At 37.7% G+C, this 23,915-nt stretch overlaps 1 protein-coding gene and 1 pseudogene across 1 annotated transcript; both read left to right on the top strand.

The window, feature by feature from the left end:
- Window positions 1-65: 65 nt before the first annotated feature.
- MED17 (mediator complex subunit 17) lies at window positions 66-18,313 on the top strand. The gene is made up of 12 exons (XM_019737553.3): window positions 66-517; window positions 3,265-3,431; window positions 4,510-4,729; window positions 6,436-6,572; window positions 6,662-6,746; window positions 7,096-7,248; window positions 8,159-8,286; window positions 9,151-9,335; window positions 11,566-11,703; window positions 14,433-14,550; window positions 16,306-16,465; window positions 17,486-18,313. The coding sequence occupies exons 1-12, from the start codon at window positions 268-270 to the stop codon at window positions 17,695-17,697; spliced, it is 1,953 nt and encodes a 650-aa protein (XP_019593112.3). The 5' UTR covers window positions 66-267; the 3' UTR covers window positions 17,698-18,313.
- Window positions 18,314-22,581: 4,268 nt separating this feature from the next.
- LOC148755817 (U1 small nuclear ribonucleoprotein C pseudogene) lies at window positions 22,582-23,489 on the top strand (annotated as a pseudogene).
- The last annotated feature ends 426 nt before the right edge of the window (window positions 23,490-23,915 follow it).

The raw sequence follows: 23,915 nt of genomic DNA, 5'->3' as shown, positions 1-23,915 counted from the left end.
CCTCGCCCGGAAGTCGCGAGCGCCCGCGCCTGCCGCTAGTTTCTTTCCGGGAGATTCCGAGCGGGGAGTGGGTCCTGCAGTGCATCCTGGGAAAGTCGCTGAGCCTTGGGCTTTGTTTCCGGCAGAGGAGTTACGTTCGCTTTCCCCAGGACCCGCAGAGGCACTGCAGTTCCTGGGTTCCGGGCTCCCCGCGGAGGCGCCGCTGCTTCCTCCTCTCTCGGTGTTTGCTTGTGGGGGCTGCTCCCGCCGCTCGCCCTCGCCGCCAGCATGTCTGGGGTGCGCGCTGTGCGGATCAGCATCGAATCGGCCTGCGAGAAGCAGGTCCAGGAGGTGGGCCTGGATGGCACTGAGACGTACCTGCAGCCGCTGTCCATGTCGCAGAACCTGGCGCGTCTGGCCCAGCGGATCGACTTCAGCCAGGGTTCGGGCTCCGAAGAGGAGGAGGTGGCGGGGGCCGAGGGCGATGCGCAGGACTGGGCAGGTGCCGGGTCCAGCGCCGACCAGGACGACGAAGAAGGTAAGGTCCGTGTCAGCTGCTCGAGTTGACTGAGCGGGTCCGGGGATCCCAGGTAATGACACTCTCCCTCTTCTGCGCCAGGTGAGCTGCTGTGCGTCTTTTAAAAAGTAACACGTCTGTTTGAAAGGAACACCCGCGCGGAACTGTGATTGTGCTGCTCGTCTTTTTCAAAAATAATGTGTCAGTTTAGGGCACTGCTTGACTCTTATTACTCCTTATCCTTCTGCAGGTTTCCTTGACTTGGAGCATTTGAGACACTGTCACTGGTGACGTGCTTAAATACGTTTTTAATAGAGCTTTTGTACTAACGTGGCACACTCTGGTTAAGATCCCTGTAGTTCGTAGCGTGGCTCTGCATCTTTCTACCTGTGTGAGCTTGAACTTTGTTTCCTTGTGCAGTGTTAAAACTGGTAATAACACCTACCGGAATGAGGTCTGTAGTCACTGAAGTGTGAGATAATGTTTAAGAGGTAAGCAGGGGCCAAAGCGTGTAGGGCCAGTACGCCAAGATAAGCAGGATGCTATGTCGTAAATGGAAAATAAAACTGGAAGGAGGGAGGCTAGTTAGAGAATTGTAGAAAAAGTATGATTATCATTATTGTCAAGGATTAAAAAGATTCACAATTCTTGATTTAGTTATATGCAACAGACCCTATGTACATGGGAATTTAAGGATGGAATTTCAAGCTAGTGATCTTGGGAAAATTGAGGGTCCATTTGGGAATCAAAGGTAAATTCCACCTTGTACCTCACAAAAAATTATTTCCACAAGGATTGAAATTCAGATGAAGAGAATAAAACAAAATATTGGAAGGAAGTTATAATCATATAACTTTGGGAATAAGAGACCTTCTTAAGCAAGATAGGAAATACAAGTTAAAAAGGAAAAGATAGAGATGTTAATTACATAAAACTTTAAAATATTAATGGAAAAAGATTCTGTAAATAAAGTAAAAAGATAAGTGACAGACTGGGAAAAGTGTTTGCAACATACATGACACACAAGAGGTTGATATCCCTGATATTCAGAGGCCCTTCAACCTGCAAAGAAAAAGACAGACCAAAGGAAAAATAGACCAAAGATATAAACAGTCAGCTCACAGAGGAAAGACTTCAGATTTCACTAGTAGGAAGAAACAAACTAAAACATCCTTAAGATACTATTTTCATGCGTAAGATTAGCAGAAGTTTAAAAGATTGTTAATATCCAGGGTTGGGAATGCGTACTGATAGAGCCTTTTTGGAAGACAGTTGGGCAGTTCAGTATATGTCAAAATCTTAAATGTGTATCACTTTTAACCCACTAATATCACGCCTAAAATTTAACCTACACAAAATGCACATGTACACAAATGTTTGTTCAAGATGTTTACTGCAATTCAAATTTTCAGTTATGAAATAAATAAGTCATGGGGATGTAATGTACAGCATAGGGAATATAGAAAAAAATATTGTGATAACATTGTACGCTGTCAGATTGTTACTAAATTTATCATGGGGATCACTTCTTTAGGTGTATAAATGTTGAATAACTATGCTGTACACCTGAAATTAATACCGTATGTTAGCTATACTTAAATTTAAAAATTTTAAAAGAAAAAAAAGATTAATGAAGGCATATATAGATGCTTAGTCCAAACAAATAAATCTGGTAATAAATGTAAATGGGTCCAAAAATAAAAGATGTTTACTGCTCCTAACATTGTTGGAACCAATCTACATGTCCAACAAATAGGAATGGTTAAATTTATTGTATATCCATATCCATGCTCCAGAATATCATACTGTATTAAAAGAATGGAGTAGATCTATATGTGCTGACATGAAAGTGTCACTAAAACATATAAAGTAGGGGAAAAAGCAAGTAATAGAAAGATGGGAGTATACGTATGTAAATACACAGAAAAACACTTGGACAGCTACACCCCAACTATTAGTAGTGATTACCTTTCAGGAGTGGGGGGAATTAGGAGTGAGGAATAAAGGAAAACTTTCACTTTTTTACTCTGTAACTCTGTTGTTTGAACTCTGTACAGTAAGCATGTGTTCATGAAATTTAATTTTAAAAATGTTTAAGAAGTTGGAAGATATGTTATTGGTATTTAATAGCTGAGTGCTGCCATTATAAGTCATTTTTATTTTTGTACTTTTCTGTATTTTGGAAATTCTCTGTGATTACTATTCATGTTTTAAAAGCTGGAAGAAAAAAGGTTATTAAAAAGGCCTGTACAGGGGCGGCCAGATGGCTCAGTTGGTTAGAGCGCGAGCTCTAAACAACAGGGTTGCCGGTTCGATTCCCTCATGGGCCAGTGAGCTGCATTCCCCACAACTAAGACTGAAGGACAACAATTTGACTTGGAACTGATGGGTCCTGGGAAAAACACTGTTCCCCGATAAAATACGTACACATTGTTCCCTTCCCCCAGTAAAATCTTAAAAAAAAAAAATCTTAAAAAAAAAAGCCTACATAAATTTGAAAAGATATTTGAATGCCTCATGTTGTAATGTTAGATTTAATCTATGGAAATTAGGTATCATATTTGTTTCGCCATGTAGGAATTGCTTACTTAAATGGTAACAAAGATTCAAGAAAGGGTGGAGAGATCAGACAGAAGAGGAAACAATTTGAAATAAAATTCATTATTTCTTCTGTTAGTACTTCTAAATCTCTAAATGAGTTTTGTATCTTATATTCAATGTAACTAAAACCTATGTATTTCTTTTTTTTTTTTCTTTTCTCTTTTTAGGGTTGGTAAAATTTCAACCTTCCCTTTGGCCTTGGGACTCAGTGAGGAACAATTTGAGAGGTGCCCTGACAGAAATGTGCGTTCTCTATGATGTTCTCAGTATTGTTAGGGATAAAAAATTTATGACTCTTGATCCCGTCTCTCAGGATGCACTTCCTCCAAAACAGGTATTTGTGGGCTTTCGTTGAACAATGGTACCATTTTATTAAGTCCCAGGATCAGTTTTTAGGCTTTGTTCCCTTTCTTTTCATGCAAAATTAAATCAAGCTGAAGATTTAAAGACTAACTGGTTCAAAAAAAGGCATAAAACGACATCTTCTTTATTATTTTATTAATATACCTGTGACCCTCAGAAGAGTGAAGTCTCAATAATATAATACTTTAAAAGTTTCCCAAATCTTAAATTCTTACAGCCTAGATCCTTGGTCTGTACTGTATTATACAAAAATGTGATGTTAAAATGACTTTGGAGTCAAATCTGTGTTCAAATCTTTCCTCTGCCCTCACTGGCCTTGTAACTTTGGACAAATTCTTTTCTAAGTCTCAATTTTCCCATCTAACACCCTAGCCCCTGGTTAGAAAAATGAGAAAGGCCAAATTATGGAAGATACTAAAAGTAAGGTAGAATTACTGAGATTTGATGGCGAGTATATTTAATTTTTGAGCATTAGAAGATAAAAGGGAGGCAGCAGAAGGATGAATTGGTGAACACAGAATCTGAAATCAGGGAGGCCACTTAGGTCCTTAAGGAAAACAGCATCAGGACCATGACCAAGTTAGGATATAGAGAGGAAGCGATGGTTGTAAGAACTCATTTGTAAATCAAATTAATTGAATATAATTACTCATGTGATAATAGTTTCAGAGTCTAGAAACATTGCACTGGAAGACTTTGTAGAGATAATTAACTCTGCTTCTTTCACTTTATAGAGAAAAAAACTAAGGCCCAGATCTGTGAAGATTTCATAAAGCCAGTGGTTAGAAAGCCACGCCTACACCTCCAATACCTGACTCATAGCCCATTGCTTTTTCTACCATTCTGTGCTTTTCTCAGAAAAGAGTCTCCAGAAGTTTCTTGAGCTCTCTAAGAACTTAGAATTAGGTCCTAATATGAACAATAGATTATTGTGATATTTTAATGAAACTGGTCTTGAGTGTGTATTTTATTATTGAGAAAATATATAATTTTAAAATCATTTAAAAACAATACATTGAAAAACTATACTTTTGGATTGTTTTTGATAGAATCCTCAGACATTGCAGTTGATATCTAAAAAGAAGTCACTTGCTGGAGCAGCACAAATCCTATTGAAGGGAGCAGAAAGACTGACTAAATCAGTTACTGAAAACCAAGAAAATAAGCTACAAAGAGACTTCAACTCTGAGCTTTTGAGATTAAGGCAACATTGGAAACTTCGAAAAGTTGGAGATAAAATTCTTGGAGACCTCAGCTACAGAAGTGCAGGTATAGACTTGTTAAAAACGATGCTTTTAAACAGTTGTTTGTCAAAAAAAACTGTACAGAGTTGATTGTAATGTTACATGTTCTATAATATATTGTTTCTCAGTTACATTTTGAAGTTTTAATTTCTATACACACAAGCCTGAAAGAAGCTAAAATTATTCTTCTCATACCCTTATGTAAATATATATAAATAGTTTAGATGCACTTTGAAAACCTTTTAGCTACATGAAACTGAAAGTTAAGAGATAGGGCTTATGTGCTAACACACCCTGAAGTATAATTGACATTTTAGTCAGAAGTAAGGAGGTAGGACTGGACTCCCCAATCAGGGGCTCACCTGTAACCCTCAGAAACTGGGCATAAAAGGAGAAAAGAAACATTTCTTCATTGTTCTTATTTTTCTCCCTCCCTTTAGTCTGCTAAGCTGTTGTCACATGCTGGGTGAAGGCAGGGTATGGTGAAAACACTTAGCGTTCCTTTTCCCATTCAACCAGGGCTGTGGCACTAACTTAAGAAGTATATTTTGTTGGAGTATACCAAAGTTTGCTGATCCTGAATTCACATCTTTTGGTATAAATTCTTTGTTGTTACGCTATAATGCCACGTTTCTCAAGGTAATGATGGTAATGTCTTCAAGCTGCTGAAGTGTATTCAGGGGAACTGAAGTGTATTCAGGGGAACTATACAGGAAAAGTTTGTAAGAGTCACAGCTCAGTGGGGTAAAGATTCTGAATGCAAAGGGATAAAGCAACCCTGGCTGTAATCGGTGAGATAACAGTAGTGGAGTACTATTTTAAAAGGATTCATTTGCCAGAGCAAGCCATCCTTATCCTAAAATTGAAGTGGTTAAGTTCAACACTGGAGGACCTTCATGCCTCAGCATTGATGTGAATTGGGAAATTGTGAATTCTGAAGGTAAAGTCCCATCACAAAGATAAATTCAAGATGACAGAGACATTTTTGCATTGCATAAGGTGGTCTGTAGAAGCAGTACTTTCTGGCTCTGGACATTGTAAGTTCTTCCCAACAAATAGTTACGTGCAAGTACTTTACCTAATTTTTCTCTTTGGAATAGTCACCCATGATTATAAAAGGATTTGTTACATTCTGTTTTTAATTGCAAGAAAATCTTAAAACAATGTTATAACAATTCCTTCTTATAAAATAGCAGTTATATTTAACCACCCACTCCTCACATAATGTAGCAACCAGAACAACTTACCCACACTTTGGCACTGAACAAAAAGACATCACATATAAATCTAGGAACTGATTGAAAAAAACAGTGGTCTGTGCCCTGTCCTTTTGTCCTTCTCTTGGTGGATCGGAACACTTCAGTTGCAGCATTATTACAGAGGCTGAGCTCCAGAAATATCTAATCTCCACAGTTTAAATCTGAGAAGTATTTTCTAGAAGTACATTGATTTTATCAAAACTTCATTGGAATAAAACAATTTGTATGGCTCATGGAGTTTGTATGATAATGATACCATTAGACTGAGGAGTGTTACTTTTCTAAGGTACATAATTCTTTTCTCCTGCTTCCCTTCTTCCCTTTGCTTACCGCTCCTTCCCTTTTCCTCCCGAAATACACGTTTTGGTGGAAACTTAATTTAGGATTCAGTGATGTGGATGTGAAATATTACTTAATAATGTATGTTAAATATGGTAACTTTTTAATTTTCCTATTTTTAATACCCTATTAGGATCTCTCTTTCCCCATCATGGTACCTTTGAAGTAATAAAGAATACAGATATTGATCTGGATAAGAAGATACCTGAAGATTACTGTCCTCTTGATGTTCAAATTCCTAGTGATTTAGAGGGATCTGCATATATCAAGGTATTTGTCAGAGTATTTTTCAGTTAATTTTTTTATTTATAGCTGAGAAGCTAATTTGCTAACATTTTTGTGTTTTTATTGTGACATAGGTTTCAATTCAAAAACAGGCTCCAGACATAGGTGATCTCGGCACAGTTAACCTCTTCAAACGACCTCTGCCCAAATCCAAACCAGGTGCAGTTATGTTCTGTCCTCTAACTTCTAGTTGATCTGAGCTTACGTGTACAAATAAACTGAAGATAAATAGGAATAATAGGTATTTTGGAGTAAGAACAATTGAAAATGTACTACTTATAATTTGTTAATTAACCATTAGTGAATAGCTGTGCAATCTTTTTTTTTTAAAAGACTGAACTTATTTACCAGTTTTCTTTGTATAAATGAAATAATTTTTATATTTTGGAAAGGATATGCTGTAACATAATGTTTTCTGAACTTCTATTGTATGCGTTCAGATCACCATTTAAGCTAGTTAATGCATCATGTAGTTTGATAATATATGCATATGTCTCCTGTCTTTTAGGTTCTCCACATTGGCAGACGAAATTAGAAGCAGCACAAAATGTCCTCTTGTGTAAAGAAATTTTTGCACAGCTCTCTCGGGAAGCTGTTCAAATTAAATCACAGATCCCTCACATTGTGGTGAAAAACCAGATTATCTCTCAGCCCTTTCCAAGTAAGAGCAGCCAACCCTTTTGAGACTTATAAATAGGACTTTGTGGTTTAGGGAACAGGACAAAGTGAGTGGTTATTAGGGTGTATTGAAAGAACAGTAAGATCAAAGGGGTAGTGACAGCTGGTAAATCATGCAACACAAACTGCACTGCTAACGATTCTGTGCCCTAAATACTGTAACTCCTGGATTCTAAACAGTACGTATTAAAAATTTGCACTAGCAGGGCCATTATTCAACAACAGTAGCTTTGAGTGTCTATACTAACATCTTTTGTGGAAGATTTTTTAGGGATCCTGCCTTATTGTCTAAATGAGACGTCAATCAGAATAGGCTTAATTCATTAAGTACCCATAATGTTCCTAAGTTGGTGGAAATTTGTTTCAATTATATTATTTAAAAGCAGTTAGACTGGAGATCAGTTTGTAGTTAGCTGTGCATTTGTTTTTTACATACATTCTGAGGAGTATCTTAGATCTTGTGGAGGTAATCGGTTTTGGGGATAAAAAGTTTCATCCTGGTTCACCTGGGAGCAGGGAAGGGTATCAGCTAGTTAGACCAAATACCAACTTCGTGTTTTTTCTTTTCTTTTTTTTTTTTTAAGGGCATTTTAAAAAATTTATTTAAAGGCAAAAAGAAACAAATTAATTCATAGATAGCTTCCATTCCTGTCTTTAGCCACAGCTCAAAGTCAGCAGCCATATTGTAGATCAACAGAGTTTGAATTGTTAAAATACATAGTAGTTCATTGCCTTCATGAATAGCGTTTTGGTGTAAAAATGTTACTCAGGAAGCCTCCTCTTCAAGTTTAGAATGCGTCTTTTGAAAATCGGCTGTGATTTTATATAAAGACAGGTTGTGCCTTTTTATACTTTCAGTTACTTATATCTGTTCTACTTCTTTTTATAAATAGGCTTGCAGTTATCTATTTCTTTGTGCCATTCCTCAAATGATAAGAAATCTCAAAAATCTACTGAGAAGCAAAGTCCGGAGGACCACCTTTATGTCTTAGAGCATAATTTGCATCTACTGATTAGAGAGGTAAGGAAATGAATATTTTTGTTTGCTCTGTGGTAAGCATATCCAGGGCAGTGACTATACCTGTGCAAGCTCCCCTCTGCTGAGTACTGTTATTCACATTGCAGCTACCTTCACTGTCTGTGATGTGAAAGATCCTTGCTATCTGCTCAGGGAATACAGAGATGATCGAAATACAGCTTCTAGTGGTAGAAACACACTGTAAGTTTTAGAGAGAGATATAAGAAATATATGCCAAAAGGCACAGAGGGAAGTGGTTCTGATTGGGTTATCAGGGAAAATGTTTGGCTACAGCCTGTGAACAGGATAGTTGAGCTTTTCGGGACATAATCTACTTTCAGGTCATCTAGAACTGTGTTTCCTGAGTGCTGGTTGATAGTTTAGGCTAATTTCAAAAGAATTCCTCCCGAGAAACTTTGAATCGGAGTATGTATTGTAGCCTCGCCTGCCTCACCCCAAAATGTGGTCAGGTGTTTGTGATGGTGAAAGAATCAGTATTCTTTTAAAATTCCTTGGGTGGTTCTGCTAGGCAGCCAGATTTGGGAACCTTTAACCTAGGGTATAGTGGAATAGCTGTATACTGATTGCATGTGTTTTGTCAATGAGATTTACTGAAGAGTTGTGTTTGTTTCTGTATTTTAAAACTTGTTTTAAAAAAAAATGGCAGCTGAGAGGGACCCTTCTCTTTACAAACTCACATTACACAAGGTCCAGTAGATGATAAGGTTTATCTGTTTTCCAAGACTGCCTTTATATGTGGTTCAGATCCATGGCTTTCATGTTTCCAAACTGTAAGCTGTGCTTTGAGCATTGTGTAGTATGTAATGTGTGGGTGTTGGGCGTTTATAATGGCTGTTCTTGTTACAGTTCCATAAACAGACCTTGAGTTCCATCACGATGCCTCATCCAGCAAGTGCACCTTTTGGCCACAAGAGAATAAGACTTTCAGGTCCTCAAGCTTTTGATAAAAATGAAATTAATTCATTACAGTCCAGTGAAGGGCTTCTGGAAAAAATAATTAAACAAGCAAAGCATATTTTTCTGAGGAGTAGGTAAGGATGAACAAAGTTACTCTTTTTCTTTGCAACTGCAGTTCTTTTTCGTTTACTAGTTATCTCCTATACATTATTTTTGGAATGCTTTAACCTTTTTTCCTGAGAGAGGAAGGTGACGGCAGTGTAAGAATTTATGGTTGTAGACGGTCCTGTCAAATTTGGGGAAACCTCAGATCTATGGCCCATGTAACTTAATCTGCTGTTTCTAACATGGCACTAAACTTTTCAAAGATGACTGACTAGGAATGTGCCTTAGAACACCATACTTTCTGCGGCAACCTATCCTTAATATACTCATTCCTGAACTGATTTAAATTTTTTTTTTTTTTTTAAGATTTCTGTATTTTTTGGTTGTCACACATTTTAGGACTTTGGAAAGTACTTTCCTGTATGTTGACTTATTTAATCCCTGTTCTTTGAGGTAGATAGTGTTAACCCATTTTTGCTGATGAGAAGATTAAGGCCTAGAGAAACTATGTAACTTGCTCAAGATTACACAGCTAAAAAGTAGCAAAGTCACTTCCATACACATTGTTTACAAAGGAACTTGACATGATTGGACCTAAATGTATCTTTTTCAAATGTTAAAGTATGCTCTTCTATTTTGTTATTGGTACTGAGTGAAACAGTCTATTTGCTAAGTAACCACTTGCTAAGTAACTTTGGGCAAGTTACTTAATAATATCTATGGCCCTCAGTCTATTCCTCTGGGGATATAGGAGTCTGGTCTTAGGATCAAATTAAATAATGTTTGTAAGAAGTTCCTTACAAATGAAATATTATATGGTAGGTTCCTGTTACTTTTCATTTGTGCATTTCAATGATAAAAGCTGTTAATTTAAGTATATTGTTAATCTTTCAAATTGCTGACTGACTATCAAGTTAAATATTCCCTGAAATAAATGAGGGCCATGGAAATAGCTATCTGTAGAACCATTATAAATTTCAGAGTAGTAGTAATAGTCTTAGAAGCAGCAAAGCTTTAAAAATGTTCCCTTTTTTCCCTAAGTATAGAAGTAGTCTTCCAGTATATCAACCCCCACCTGTAAACCATACACAGCAAGATCTTCTATTCACATGCTCGTATACTTTGATATATATGTGTCAAGGCTTGTGTATCTTTTTTGAAAAACTAATCTGGGATCATAAAATTTCACACCCTGCCTTCAAAGATATTTTAATATATTCCATTAAGTGAATATTCCATGATTTCTTTTACCGTGTCTCAGTTGCTAGATATTTTATATTTCCAGTTTGTTGATACACGTAATGTTGAGATGAACACTCTCACATACATATTTATTGTGAGAGAGCAAACCCCTGTTTATGTAAAACCCCTTGTCCTCAATGGCTGTTATCATTTCCTCCTGCCCTTTTCTACTCTTTTCAATCAAGTACTAGAATCAGATCATTAGAAACTGAGGACCTCCAGTAGTTTGTTACCTTCATGATTTATGCTTTGGCTCTAGGCAGTGGCCGTTGATTAGTGTGTATAAGATACAAAGGAAAGATTACTCACTTTGGAGTTAGACTCCCAGTTTTGTACTATGGCTCACAGCTCTGTAACTGTGGGCAAATTACTTAATGTTGCTACACTGCTTTTTTCTTTTCTGAAAAATGGAGCTAATAATAGTACCTACTTCACAGGCTTGCTTGTAATGTTATATAATTCATGAAAGCACATATTGTAATATTTAGTACATAATTAGCACTTGATGAATCTTAGCTCTCATTTATACTTATATTTATCTTTCTTGGAGTTAAGGTTTGAATTGTGCGAAAAACCTCTCTAGCTTCTTTTGGAAATAATTGTAATTCCATTACAGTAATAGGTCTCAGGTGTGGGTGTGTCCCAAGTCATTTGTTATCAGGGACCAAGTATTGATATTCACAAATGATTTTCTTTAGAGCTGAGGTTACCCTGGGAGTATCCTTCTCACTGTGTTCTGGTAAGAGTTCCTGAGTGGGAGAAAGCAAATGGAGGTAAAGGAAATCAGCCTGTGCGTGCGAGAGTGTTGTAATGTGAAGCTGAGAACCAGCACGTCAGAGCAATGTGAAGGAAGGCCTCAGCTACAACTGACCTTGCTTTAAAATCTTGCTTTTCAATTGGTGCTATTTTCAAAAAGTAGTCGTCTGCTTTTCAAATCGCCATACAATTGATAAGTGATTTATAATCTTATTACTTTCGGTTGACTTTTGATCAATTTTAACTTTTTTTCTTTAAAAGAACTGCTGCAACTATTGACAGCCTAGCCAGTCGCATTGAGGATCCTCAGATCCAGGCTCATTGGTCAAATATTAATGATGTTTATGAATCTAGTGTGAAAGTTTTAATCACATCACAAGGTTATGAACAAATATGCAAGTAAGTGCAAAAATGAGTTGTTCCTTTAGTATGTTTGTGTTGTTATTTAGTATATTATGTGTTGATGTTTGCTGAGTGATTATATCAAGATTTTGGTTTTTATTTGCTAGGGTGACATAACATTCTATTAAATTATATCAACTATAGAGTGTTTATTACAGTGAGAAGTAAGAATAATATAGTCTCTATGAGGTAAATGTCACATATTTGAGCTGTGGTAAGAAATGAACCTCGGCATTGAGCAGAAAGCTACCAAACCTCCTTAGACCTAACTGGCCATAGTGGTCTCTCCAGTGAGCAAAGCAGCATACCTTGAAAGAAAGTCACCACCCTCAGGAGTAGGGTAATATAACATATTTATTTATAATGCTATATTTTATTATGAAGGTTATAATTTACTATTTTAAAAAAATAAAAACTAGTAGATGAGCATGATTTAAAAGATCAACTATAGAAGATAAAAGAATACACAATGGAAAGGAAATCAGTCTTGAAACTTCTAGGAAAGGATGGTGGAGTGAAGCTGGGTCATTGTTCCCTTAAACCTAAGGAAATCATGAAATAATTGGGGTGACTTGGGGGTGGGTGGAAGCGCAGGTGTTGAATACAATGAAACGAGTTTGGTGTGCGTTTTTAACTGTCAAGGCTGCGTGATGGAGCCATTAGCTTTCGTTAAATTGTACTATGTTTTTATTTGTGTTCAACATTTTCCATAATGAAAAGAGACAGAGTGAGCACAAAGGAGAGGGGAAAAAATTATTAGCATTGCACTGTTTAAATCTAGAAATGAAAAAAAAAAAATCTAGAACTAAGACCAAATAGCGGTGGGATTGTGGTGACAGGACCCAGTGTAAACATTGTAAACATCTGTAAGACAGGCTAGTGATAATGCAGCCTTGACAAACTCAGGAGCGGGGAGAGGAAGTAGAAGGAAGTAGTAGAATGCCTTTCCCTCACCTTTTATAGCTGGGGTCATCTTATGCTATTTCAAGTTGGAAGTAATTCTCTGTCTTAGAACTCCTCAGAAGCAACTATTCAGATTAGTTTCTTAGATATCCTCTAGGAAAGTCTACGCATTTACAAGCATATATAGCCTACCTATACCCTGCCTCTTTCACACAATATCATATGCTTTTTAAACATTAAGAGATATTTCATGTAACATAAAATTCACCATTTTAAAGTGTACCATTCAGTGGTTTTAAGTATATTCTCTATATAACTGTCGCCACTATCTAATTCCAGAACATTTCCATCACCCCCAAAAGAAACCCTGTACCTATTAGTAGTCATTCTCATTTAGTTTGCCTTTTTTATTCGGTAGTAGTGTATTGGTGAATAAGTATTCTTCATCAGCACATACAGACCTACTTCATTCTTCTCGACAGCTTTATTGTGTTCTATTGTATGTACCAAGACTTTTAATTAGTCATTTATTGATGAATATTTCAGTTGGATGCCAGCAAAATAACTTGTCCATGCGCAAGCATGTCCATGGGAAAAGTCTACAAGTGTAATTGCTGGGTCAAAAGATGAGGACATTTAAAAGTTTGATTAATGTTACCAAATTGCTTTTTAAAGTGGTAATGCTCCTACCAATAATGATAAGAATTCCTCTTCTCTGACACCTTTGTTTAAAAAAAAAAAAAAAAAAGAATTTAAAGAATTTGGTTAGATTTATAAGTTTTTTTTTAAGCCTTCTGAAGTTTGTGTTTTTCTTTAAAAGAAATACATAAACTTTAATTAATCAGAATTACAATTTTATGTAAACAATTGCTAAAGTGTTTTATTTTTAAATATTCACTGTAAAATGAAGTTTTATAAAGAGGTAATATCAAATGTGGACAGATATAAGTGCTATTTTTTGTGCATTTGTTCATCTAGATTATTTGATTTGGGGAACCTAGTGCTTCTTATATATGTCATATGGTAAAAATTTGTACATTGGTTTGTAAGTGTCGTGTTTTGCATGTTATTCATTGACTATTTTATGAGTTTCTTTGTTTGACCTAAGGCAAGTTAATAGGGTGTCCATAATGTGACTTGTTTGCTGATTATTTCAGGAGAAGTTGAAGAGTTAACTAAACCCTTTCCCTTTCTGTATGAGAACGTGACCTTTGGTGAATTCTCTAGCTCTTGTCCTCTAGTAACCTGATAAGAAAAGATGCCATCTGTGTTACTAGGCAACGTTGCTTATGGCACAAATGATCCCAAACTAGTAAAATGGATCTGGATCGGGAGGAATTGTAAATACCTGATGGGGATGCCTTTGGATTTCCATGGATGGGGTGACTTCTCAAACTGGGCAGTGTCTCTTGTGGGGACCCTGGAAACCAGGCCTGTGGAGTTGTTACAAGAGCATGTGGCTCATGTGGGAATGAGGTGTGCAAGTCAGGGCAGGTCTCACTCACACCTAGGGTGGATCTCATCTCATTGCTGTGCTGACAGCTGCGTGTCCTGCTGCTTGGACTGCCAGACAGGAGCAGCTGCTGCTGGCCTCTGGTGAGCTGCTCCTCCCCTGTATCCGTCTGTACACTGGGGCTCACTGTGACCTGTGTGGTCTGGCCTGAGTCTGCTGGTGCAGTGGCACCTGAGAAAACCCCCGCCCCATGGGTGTTGGTGTAGGTTATCAAAGTTATCTGTTATGTTCTTTTTCTTTGATGTTAAGGTTTAATATTTGTGGCTTTGTATAAGGTAATTTCTGATTTTTAGTATCTGTATCTATAAAGGTCCATTCAGCTGCAATTGAATATTGGAGTTGAGCAGATCCGAGTGGTACACAGAGATGGAAGAGTAATTACACTGTCTTATCAGGAGCAGGAGCTACAGGATTTCCTTCTGTCTCAGGTAACAGTTGCAGACTACGAGTCTTGAGCCCCTTCCTCTCATAACCATTTACAGACCAAAGTGGGTAAGGAGCAAATTATAAAAAGAAAACCATTTTTTCCTGCCATCTTACTTAATGTCTAGTGCACATTTTACAACCCATTTGTTAGTTGAAAGTGTTGATAAACTATCCTAGATTTGTTTTCACTTAGTTCATGTTTAGAGTGAAGGACCAATTGTGAGACTAGCAAACTTTTTACTTCCCATGTTTGCCAAGGTTTACAACCGCTCCAGGACCACAAGATAGCGGAGAAGTATTAACCCAAGAAAACCAGAGAAAGTGGGATTAGGTGCAAAACTATAGTGGTGACCATTATCCGCAATGTTAAACGGAATATTTTAATGTTAAGCCCTATGAAAGAATTCCTCATATTAAGGGGCAGTAAGGAAAGTGCTGGGTTCTGATGCTAGCCCCACCACAAACTTGCTCTGTGACACTGGGTAAATTTCTGGACTTTTCTTTCGTCAACTGGAAAGTAACAACAGTATTTTTCCTTCTCTCTTCCTGGAGTTGTAATGATCCAGTGAAATGTTAACTTAGGGGAGAAAGGGTAGGTTTTGAGATACTAATGTAAGATACTATGTTTTCACATAAAACACAAAATATACTGACACTCTCCATCCTAGAAGCAACAATCTTTTACACTGACTTGCTTCTTTGGTGCCAAGTAAATGCACTTGTGAGGTATAGCAGCTTGGCTGATTGCATCTAAAATGGCTTTGGCCAACTGAAGCACACATACACAGAAATTTATTGGAAGGCTGCTGGGTAGCTCCTGGAATCAATGGATTAAGTCCAGAGAACCAGGCTTGCAAATGGATAGGGACCCAGGGACACTGGATGGTGAGAACCACAGCCGGGGATGCCACTGTTGCCATCCTGACCCCACTGCCTTCACCATTGGTGGCAGAATGTACTCTACGTTGCCCCTGTGTCCCAGTCAGGGTCTCAACAGGAAACAGGTGGCACACTTTGTAGGGTCTGTTTCCAAAAGTGCGGGTGTAGGAGAACCACCAGGAAAAGTGTGGTAACCTGCTGCTGTAGTAACCGTATAAGCTGGCCCATGGGGCTTGGTAGTCACCAGTCTTAAGCCAGAAGGATAGAGGAGGAGCAGGGAAGGAGCCCTAAAGGGGACAGTCAGGTAGAACAGACCACCTTGAGAAGACCAGCAGCCTTTTTTCACTGGACACAACCAGCCTGGACACCCTCACAGGGAAGGTACCAGGACGATAAATGCGCTGACCACACTCTCTTTCTTGCCATTCCACTGGCTCCCATTGTCTAAACCCAGCCTGAAACCAGAGGACGTGGAAAGCTGTTAATGTAACCATGCCGGTCAGACTCCTCGGGCAGAGGAGGGTGGAGAGCAGATTTGAAGGGGTAAATGGAAGATACTCAGCCTGCTACTCTCAATGTTGCTCCACATTTAGGACCCAGGTAGGAGTCTCCAGTGGCCACGTTTAGGTCACGTGCCTGTGTTCAGGCTGCCGGCAGACAGAGAAAGCGACTATCAGGCTATTTTAGCTTCTGCAGGAGAAGTTGGGGTCCTACTCTCTCCCCTCAGTGGTCACACAGAGGGAGGACTCCTCGTACATAGGACAGGGGTCCGTGCTAGGCAGTGAAAACCCACCACAAGCTGACAGTCACAATGTCAGGTCACTACAAAGTGAATATCTGTGCTGATTGTCAATAAAGTTTCCTTTTTCATTTCGCAGATGTCACAGCATCAGGTGCATGCAGTTCAGCAGCTAGCCAAGGTCATGGGCTGGCAAGTACTGAGCTTCAGTAATCACGTGGGACTTGGGCCCGTAGAGAGCATTGGCAATGCCTCTGCTATAACAGTGGCCGCCCCCAGTGGTGACTATGCTATTTCAGGTACTTTTGCTTCTTTGGCCTTAACATTAGCTGTAATGGTTACATATCCTGAAGAGGAATTGATCTGCAATGAGTGAGTGCATGTAGTGGGTGTGCTGAGCGTGTATCTGACCACACTATTCAGAGCAACAGATTATTACTTCTCTCTCTGGTAGCTGTGAAAAATGTTTTGTTGGCAACACATTTTCCAAGGAGAGCATCTGAAAACTGCCATCAGCATTGTTACTCCTGTAGTTCAAAATCTTTAATGGAGAAAAACTTTTTAAAAATGTACTGCTGCAAATATGGGAAGAATGATATCTGATTCTAAAGATGGTAAAGGAAGGGATCAGAGAGGAGAGAGGTGTTTTATTAAGCACCTGCTATGAGCTGGCACTTTAATAGGCACTTACACAAATTACCTAGTTGAAAATTATATTTGAAGTAGTTATGGTTTTAGAATGATCTTTTCTAATACCTGTCCTAAATATTTGAAAGAGTGGGTAATCAGAAATTTTTTTCCCACAGCTTGTAAACCTGCAAGCTTGGTATTGCTAGATCTTTATTGATACAAATTTTAAAATATCCTGTTCTTCTTCCCTGAGTAATAGTTAAAGCCTCATTAAAACCTGAAGTTCTAATTCAGAAAAATATTTCCTTTATCCTTTGCTGTCCTGATTCTGAACATTGGAGTTTCATTATATGTTGTATATTAACCAACTTACTAGATGTGTGGATTATTAAATAAAGTTTTAGAAAAAATAAATAGAGGATTTTCTGAAATACATAGGACATTTGACTTTCCTAAGCCATAATTCTATCTTGCCCCATTTTTACAGTACAAATAGTAATTCATGAATATTTATACCAGCCTACTACATATGAATTTATAAATAATTTTCTAGCATATTGAAGCTGTAAAGCACTTATAAACAGAGCTTTCAAGTTAGTAAACAGACAAGGTTTTTGTACTCATGGAAGAATGAAGTTGTTTACTAGTTTGGAAAATGAGTGTGTTGATGTTTTGGTTTTGCTCCACAGTTCGTAACGGCCCTGAAAGTGGCAGCAAGATTATGGTTCAGTTTCCGCGTAACCAGTGTAAAGACCTTGCAAAAAGTGATGTTTTACAAGATAGCAAATGGAATCATCTTCGTGGACCATTTAAAGAAGTTCAGTGGAATAAAATGGAAGGTCGAAACTTTGTTTACAAAATGGAGCTACTTATGTCTGCACTTAGCCCTTGTCTGTTATGATTTTTTTCCAGAAGAGTTTCCAGATTTTTTTTTTCCCTGGGGAAGTTTCCAGAAACTTTGACTTGAGGTATTTGCAGATCAATTATAAGCAAAAGGAAAAGAAATCTTCCAAAGCAGTGTTATTTTTTAAAAAGTGTTAATTAGCAAACATTTACCTAACATTTTGGAACCTTCACTTTATAAGTGACAAGTGTTTTGAAATGTAGCAATTTATGTACAGTTACAGGGTTTACAGTGTGGGGAAATGTAAAATAATACTTTTTTTATGCAGCTAACTTATGGGTTTGAACTTGCTTTTTAAAATATCCCTTTGATGTTACCATCAAGTAAAACATATGGTTAAAAATTCCAGATACTTTCTGAATTCTTAACCTATATGAATTGTGTCTTTAATCAACTTGTCTCGAGTCCACAATTTGTTTAAAAAGATTGCTTAAGAATATTTAAACATTTTTATGACCCAGCGTTCATACAGGACTTCACTCATACTGAGAGAAGCAGACCCTTTCCCTGAAGTGTAACAAAGTACATGCCCACCACAGGAACCTATCCTCCCTTCCCTACCAAAGCTGTTAAAATGCCCTCTTGTCTTCTGAATAAAATACCTCTTCCTCCAGTTGTCTTGATGCATGCTTGGATCTAATCTAAACAGGTACTTGGAAAACTTCCATAGAAAGCACCGGCTGAAGGCACAGAGGGAGGAGGCAGATTGAGGAGGCAGGGCTTCTTGGGTCCCTTTTTGGTTTGTCCTCCCACCTGAATGACCAACCTCACTCCCCTGTGACACTCAATGCATGCGCCTGCCTCTGGCATTCTCCAGCCTCCACCCAGTGAGCCTGGATTGCTTCTTCCAATTAAAGTCTTCTGTCTCATTCTATCAGCTCTCTGCTTTTTCACAGGGAAAATACTAATGGATTAATGGATTACATTTTGCAAATAACATTTCTTGGAATTAGTGCCCCAACCCAAAAATGCCTGAGGAACTTCCCTTAAGAAGAGATTTAAGTTTAAGAAGAGAAGGCTTATGGGCCTTTCAGTACCATTATAAATAATGTATAGGTGATGTTTTCCTATGAGTAATGCTTTCAATTTTTAAAAGATACTCTCAAGAATTTATAACATGACTGTGAAGTAATGATTTCAAAGTCCCTTATATTTCTCCACCTTTTTTCTTTAAAAAGTAAAACGGAGTTTATAATACCATAACGCCTTTGTGGTTTTGCTTACTTTTTTCCCTTTCTGATCAAAATACTGTATCATTCTATCCATGGAAATTGAAAGAATTGGGATGAATCTGCAATTAATTATTTTAAAAATCCTACTGTACTGCATCATAAGTTGTGGTGGCCCACCAAAGCTGCCTTAGCTAATTTTACTAAGCTAATCTGTACAGTTTCTACTCACATAAGGAGTCTTAAGTGATTTTGAAAAGCTCACACTGTAGTACAGTGAATCTCAAACTTCCACCAAAGGACCAGCTTTTAAAAAAAATTTCCATCCATTGCAAATCGGTACTTTGGTAAAAGATAATAAAAATGTATTACTAGACAACTTTTTAAAGATACAAAATAAAAGCCACCCCTTTTATTATACGAGACATAAAATAGCTATCAAATATAAAACTTTCAGAATGCTTTATTTTCTGTTTCTATGATCATCTCTTCGTGAACAAGTAACCAGACCACATTTTGAGTAGAACTCATGAGAATACAGGCACAGATATTACCACCTGTTCTTCTAAGCTTCATCTGAGTGCAATAACTTAAGAGTGACGTGATCACATGCCTTCCTTTCTGCATTATTTGGTCACTGTTCAGTGACTAGCCATAACCTACCTAAAGAGTAGTGGAAATTATAAGCAAATGTGGCAGGCAGCTCAGTTGCTGTGCCAGCAACTTGTGTGCCTTGTAATTACACTTTCCAGCCTAATGTTTCAACCCAAATTACCTAGAGTAAGAAGGATGTACTTTGGAACTTGGGAGACTGGTTGGAGGAAGCCAATTAGTCCTTCACCAAGTACTGAACAGGTTGGCTAAAGAGCTGTGTTGGGATATTGGCTCTATTACTACTTAGCTGTATCGGCTTGACAAGGTTACCCTCTGCACCTGTTTATGCATAAAATGGGGAAAAAGGTGCTTCTGCTAACCTCATGGGTAGTTCAAAGGTTTCAGTATGGTTGACAATGGATGCTAAATTTTAAAGCGCTATGCCACTAAAAGCATTAAACAACTGTTATCTAAAAGTCAACTAGAAGTTAGAAAAACATAAAATGCCAGCTTTATTATTATTTATCATTAAGAGAAAGTATTTCAGAATGTTCCATGTTGTTTAGATTTATAGATGTTACACACTTGAGGCTTGAGTAAGGTCTCTTTGAATCTCACTGTAGGATGGGAACTGTTTCTCAAGCCTTATTGATGTAATAAGCAGTTTACAATTGAGAAACCCTGTCTCTCTGACATAGCACCGTAATACAAGTGCTGCTCAAAAGTCAGAGTTTAGACTTGATTCTAAAGTTTGCTGTTCCCTATCTGCTAGGCCACTTCCAGAAATGAATCCTACACACATATCTCACAAAGCACAGATTCACCAAGGTAAGTGTGTAAGGATTACTGAGGAGGTCTGTAAAAGTGAAAAATTGAGTCCAATCTAAATGCCCTTCATTAAAAAAAAGAAAACTACAGGCCAATATCCCTAATGAACATAGCTGCAAAAATCGTCAACAAAATATTAGTGAACAGAATTCAGCAATACATTAAAAAGATCATACACCATGACCAAGTGAGATTCATTCCTGGTATGCAAGGGTGGTTCAACATCCACAAATCGATGTGAAACATCACATTAACAAAATGAAAAATAAAAATCATATCAATAGTTGCAGAAAAAGCATTTGACAAAATCCAGCAGCCATTTATGATACAAAACTCTTAAGAAAGTGGGAATAGAGGGACCATATCTCAACTAATGAAGTCCATATATGATAAACGCACAGCTAACATACTCAATGGGGAAAAGCTAAAACCATTCTCCTTAAGATCAGGAACAAGGCAAGGTTGCCCACTTTCTCCACTTCTATTCAACATAATTCTGGAAGTTCTAGCCACAGCAATCAGACAAGAAAAATAAAAGGCATCCAAATCAGTAAGGAGGAAGTAAAGTTGTCATTATATGCGGATCACATGACTCTATATATAGAGAACCCTACAGACTCCACCAAAAAACTATTCGAACTGATAAATGAATTTAGTAAAGCAGCAGGATACAAAATTAATATTCAGAAATCAGTTGCATTTGTATATACCAATAATAAAATACCAGAAGGAGAAATTAAGAAAACAGTCCCATTTACAATTGATTCACAGACAATAAAATACCTATGAATAAATTTAACCAAAGAAGTAAAAGATCTGTACTCAGAAAATTATAAGACACTGAAGAGAGAAATGAAAGAAGATACAAATAGATGGAAACACATACCATGTTCGTGGATAGGAAGATTTAATATGTTAAAATGTCCATACTGCCTAAGGTAATATACAGATTGAACGCAATTCCTATCAAACTACCAAAGACATTTTTCACAGAAATAAAACATACAATCCTGACATTTATATGGAACCATAAAAGACCCCAGATAGGCTCGGCAATCTTGAGAAATATGAACAAGGTGGGTGGTATAACGATACCTGACATCAAATTATACTACAAGGCTACAGTAATCAAAACATCATGGTGCTGGCATAAAAACAGACACATAGATCAATGGAACAGAATAGAGAGCCCAGAAAAAAAATCCATACCTATATGGTCATTTAATCTACGACAATAGAAGCAAGAATTTGTGGTGGGGTAAAGACAGTCTATTCAATAAATGGTGCTGGGAAACCTGGACAGGCACATGCAAAAAAATGAAGCTGGACCATCTCCTTACACCATATACAAGATTAAATTCAAAATGGATTAAAACTTAAATGTAAGACCTAAAACCATAAAACTAGAAGAAAATATATGAAGACCATTTACAGACATTACCCGGAGTAAGATTTTTACTGAGCTATCTCCTCAGGCAAGGGAAGTAAGAGAAAAAATAGACATGTGGGATTACATCAAACTGAAAAGTTTTTTTCACAGCAAAGAAAACCATCAATAAAACAAAAAGGGATCCTACTGAATGGGAGTAGATATTTGCCAATTACATATATGATAAGGGGTTAATATCCAAAATTTATTTTTAAAATTCCAAGAAAACAACCCAATTAAAAAATAAGCAGAGGACATGAAGAGACATTTTTCTAAAGAGGACATACAGATGGCAAACCAACATGAAAAAATGCTCAATCTCACTAATCATTAGAGAAATGCAAATAAAAACCACAAACATCCATGTTATACTGTATTTGTTTCCCTATTTACTGATCATGAAACGTTTGTTGTAAAACAGACTATTACTTGAAACTTGATGGATGAGGGAGAAGTTTGAGATATAAAAATAATGTACAATCTCGAAAAATTCCTTATAATTTACTGAGTATATCAAGGAGATGAGGCCAGTGGCAGAATCTTCTTTCACCCAAATCTATTCATGGCTCCTCTTTTTGTTTACAAGTATTCTTAATCCAAGCCCCTTGGGATCCAAAGACGCAGTACTAAAGATCTGTAATCTATGTTTGGTATTTGAAAAAGCCGAATGGAAATCAGGTTTACCGTCTAAAACTTCACCATCAGATTTCTTCGCCAGAACACCATCAAATCAAAGTGATACCCCTGATCATTTCAGGTTGACCAGGAATTCTAATTGGCACTCATGCATTGTTGATGAATAAAAACAGGAAACTGAATTATTTAATGAGTTTATTTAGTAAGGAAACATCCTTTCAAACCATGAGGTACCTGAGGGAATGATGTTTCTAGCATTAGGGACAGAACGGCCTGAACAACCACTGGTCTGTTGCATTAAATGAGTTTAACCTACCTGTGTATGCACTTTATAAGGTCAAATCTAAAGCTAAAACTTCAGACTTATTTTACATTAGCAATGTTCTTTCTCCCTCCCCCAAACATTCAGTCTCTGATAAACTTTACATATATCACACCAATATTATAAAGCATTGACTCTGAATTCCCTGAAAGAGGAAAAGATTCATAGGAGATAGAAATGGAACACATTAGTTAATAAGATGAAGCCATCTTGGTTGAAGCAACAAGTCTGATGTAAATAGAAAGATTGCCCAAGATATTTATTTCTGCTGTATCACTTGAAATAAAAAGTAATTTTTTAGTGAACAAACTGTTGTAAAGTATCCATGCTATGGATTGCACTGTGCAGGCAATAAAAAGAACGTTGAAGGATAGGTAGAGACGAGAGTTGCCAACGGCCTGCAGAGCAACGTGTCCAAGCTTTATTGACTATTGCGATACGTACCTCTCCCAGGACTCCATCTGTGAGAAAGACACACTGCAGGGGTAGGAAACACAAAGAGAATGTGAAAGACTGCTATCAGGGATAGATGGAAGAGCAGGCTCGGAGCCTGATGGACAAAATGGCATTTCAACAAGGAAAGATAATTCCTACTCCATTCTCTGCTCCTCCTGCAGGGGCAATGGTCCCACCTCCTCCTATTCTCCTGGGTCCTCCTCACGCTGGCATGATGCCTGTGGGACGTGCTCCTGGAATGAGACCACCTATGAGAGGCCACAGGCCAATGATGCCGAGGCCTCCGATGATGGAACCTCCAGCTCATCCCATGATGGTACCCACTTGGCCAGGAATGACTCCCCCAGACAGCTAAGGAGAGAAGGGAGCCTCTTTCTATTAATATCGGTTTTATATTCCTTGTTCTACTTCACCGGGAGATCATGAGGCCGTGATTCCGGGTGTTTTCTAACAGCATCACAAGGAAGACTTGCTCCCCTTTCCTATCAAAGAGAGAAGAGTTTGGGAGGGTGCAATGGGATTCCCCCAAAGGCAGTTTCCATTTGTATTGTGAAATGTGAAAATAAAACTCTCAACTCTTTTAGTTAAAAAAAAAAAAGAAAAAAGAAACAAACACAAAATAATGCCCGAGAAACATTAGAGAAAACAAGGAAGTTGTAGGGTAATATGTATAGTAGAATCTCACGTGCCTAAAGAGAAAGTAGATCAATTATGTACATTGTAGGGGTGGCTGGTTAGCTCAGTTGGTTAGAGCATCGTGCTAATAACACCAAGGTTGCTG

The sequence above is a fragment of the Rhinolophus sinicus genome, chromosome 14 (assembly GCF_057876585.1).
Source record: "Rhinolophus sinicus isolate RSI-liver-muscle chromosome 14, RSI-T2T, whole genome shotgun sequence".
NCBI lineage: Eukaryota > Metazoa > Chordata > Mammalia > Chiroptera > Rhinolophidae > Rhinolophus > Rhinolophus sinicus.
The sequence above is the reverse complement of the archived record's forward strand: the minus strand, read 5'-3'. Positions and strand labels throughout refer to the sequence as shown.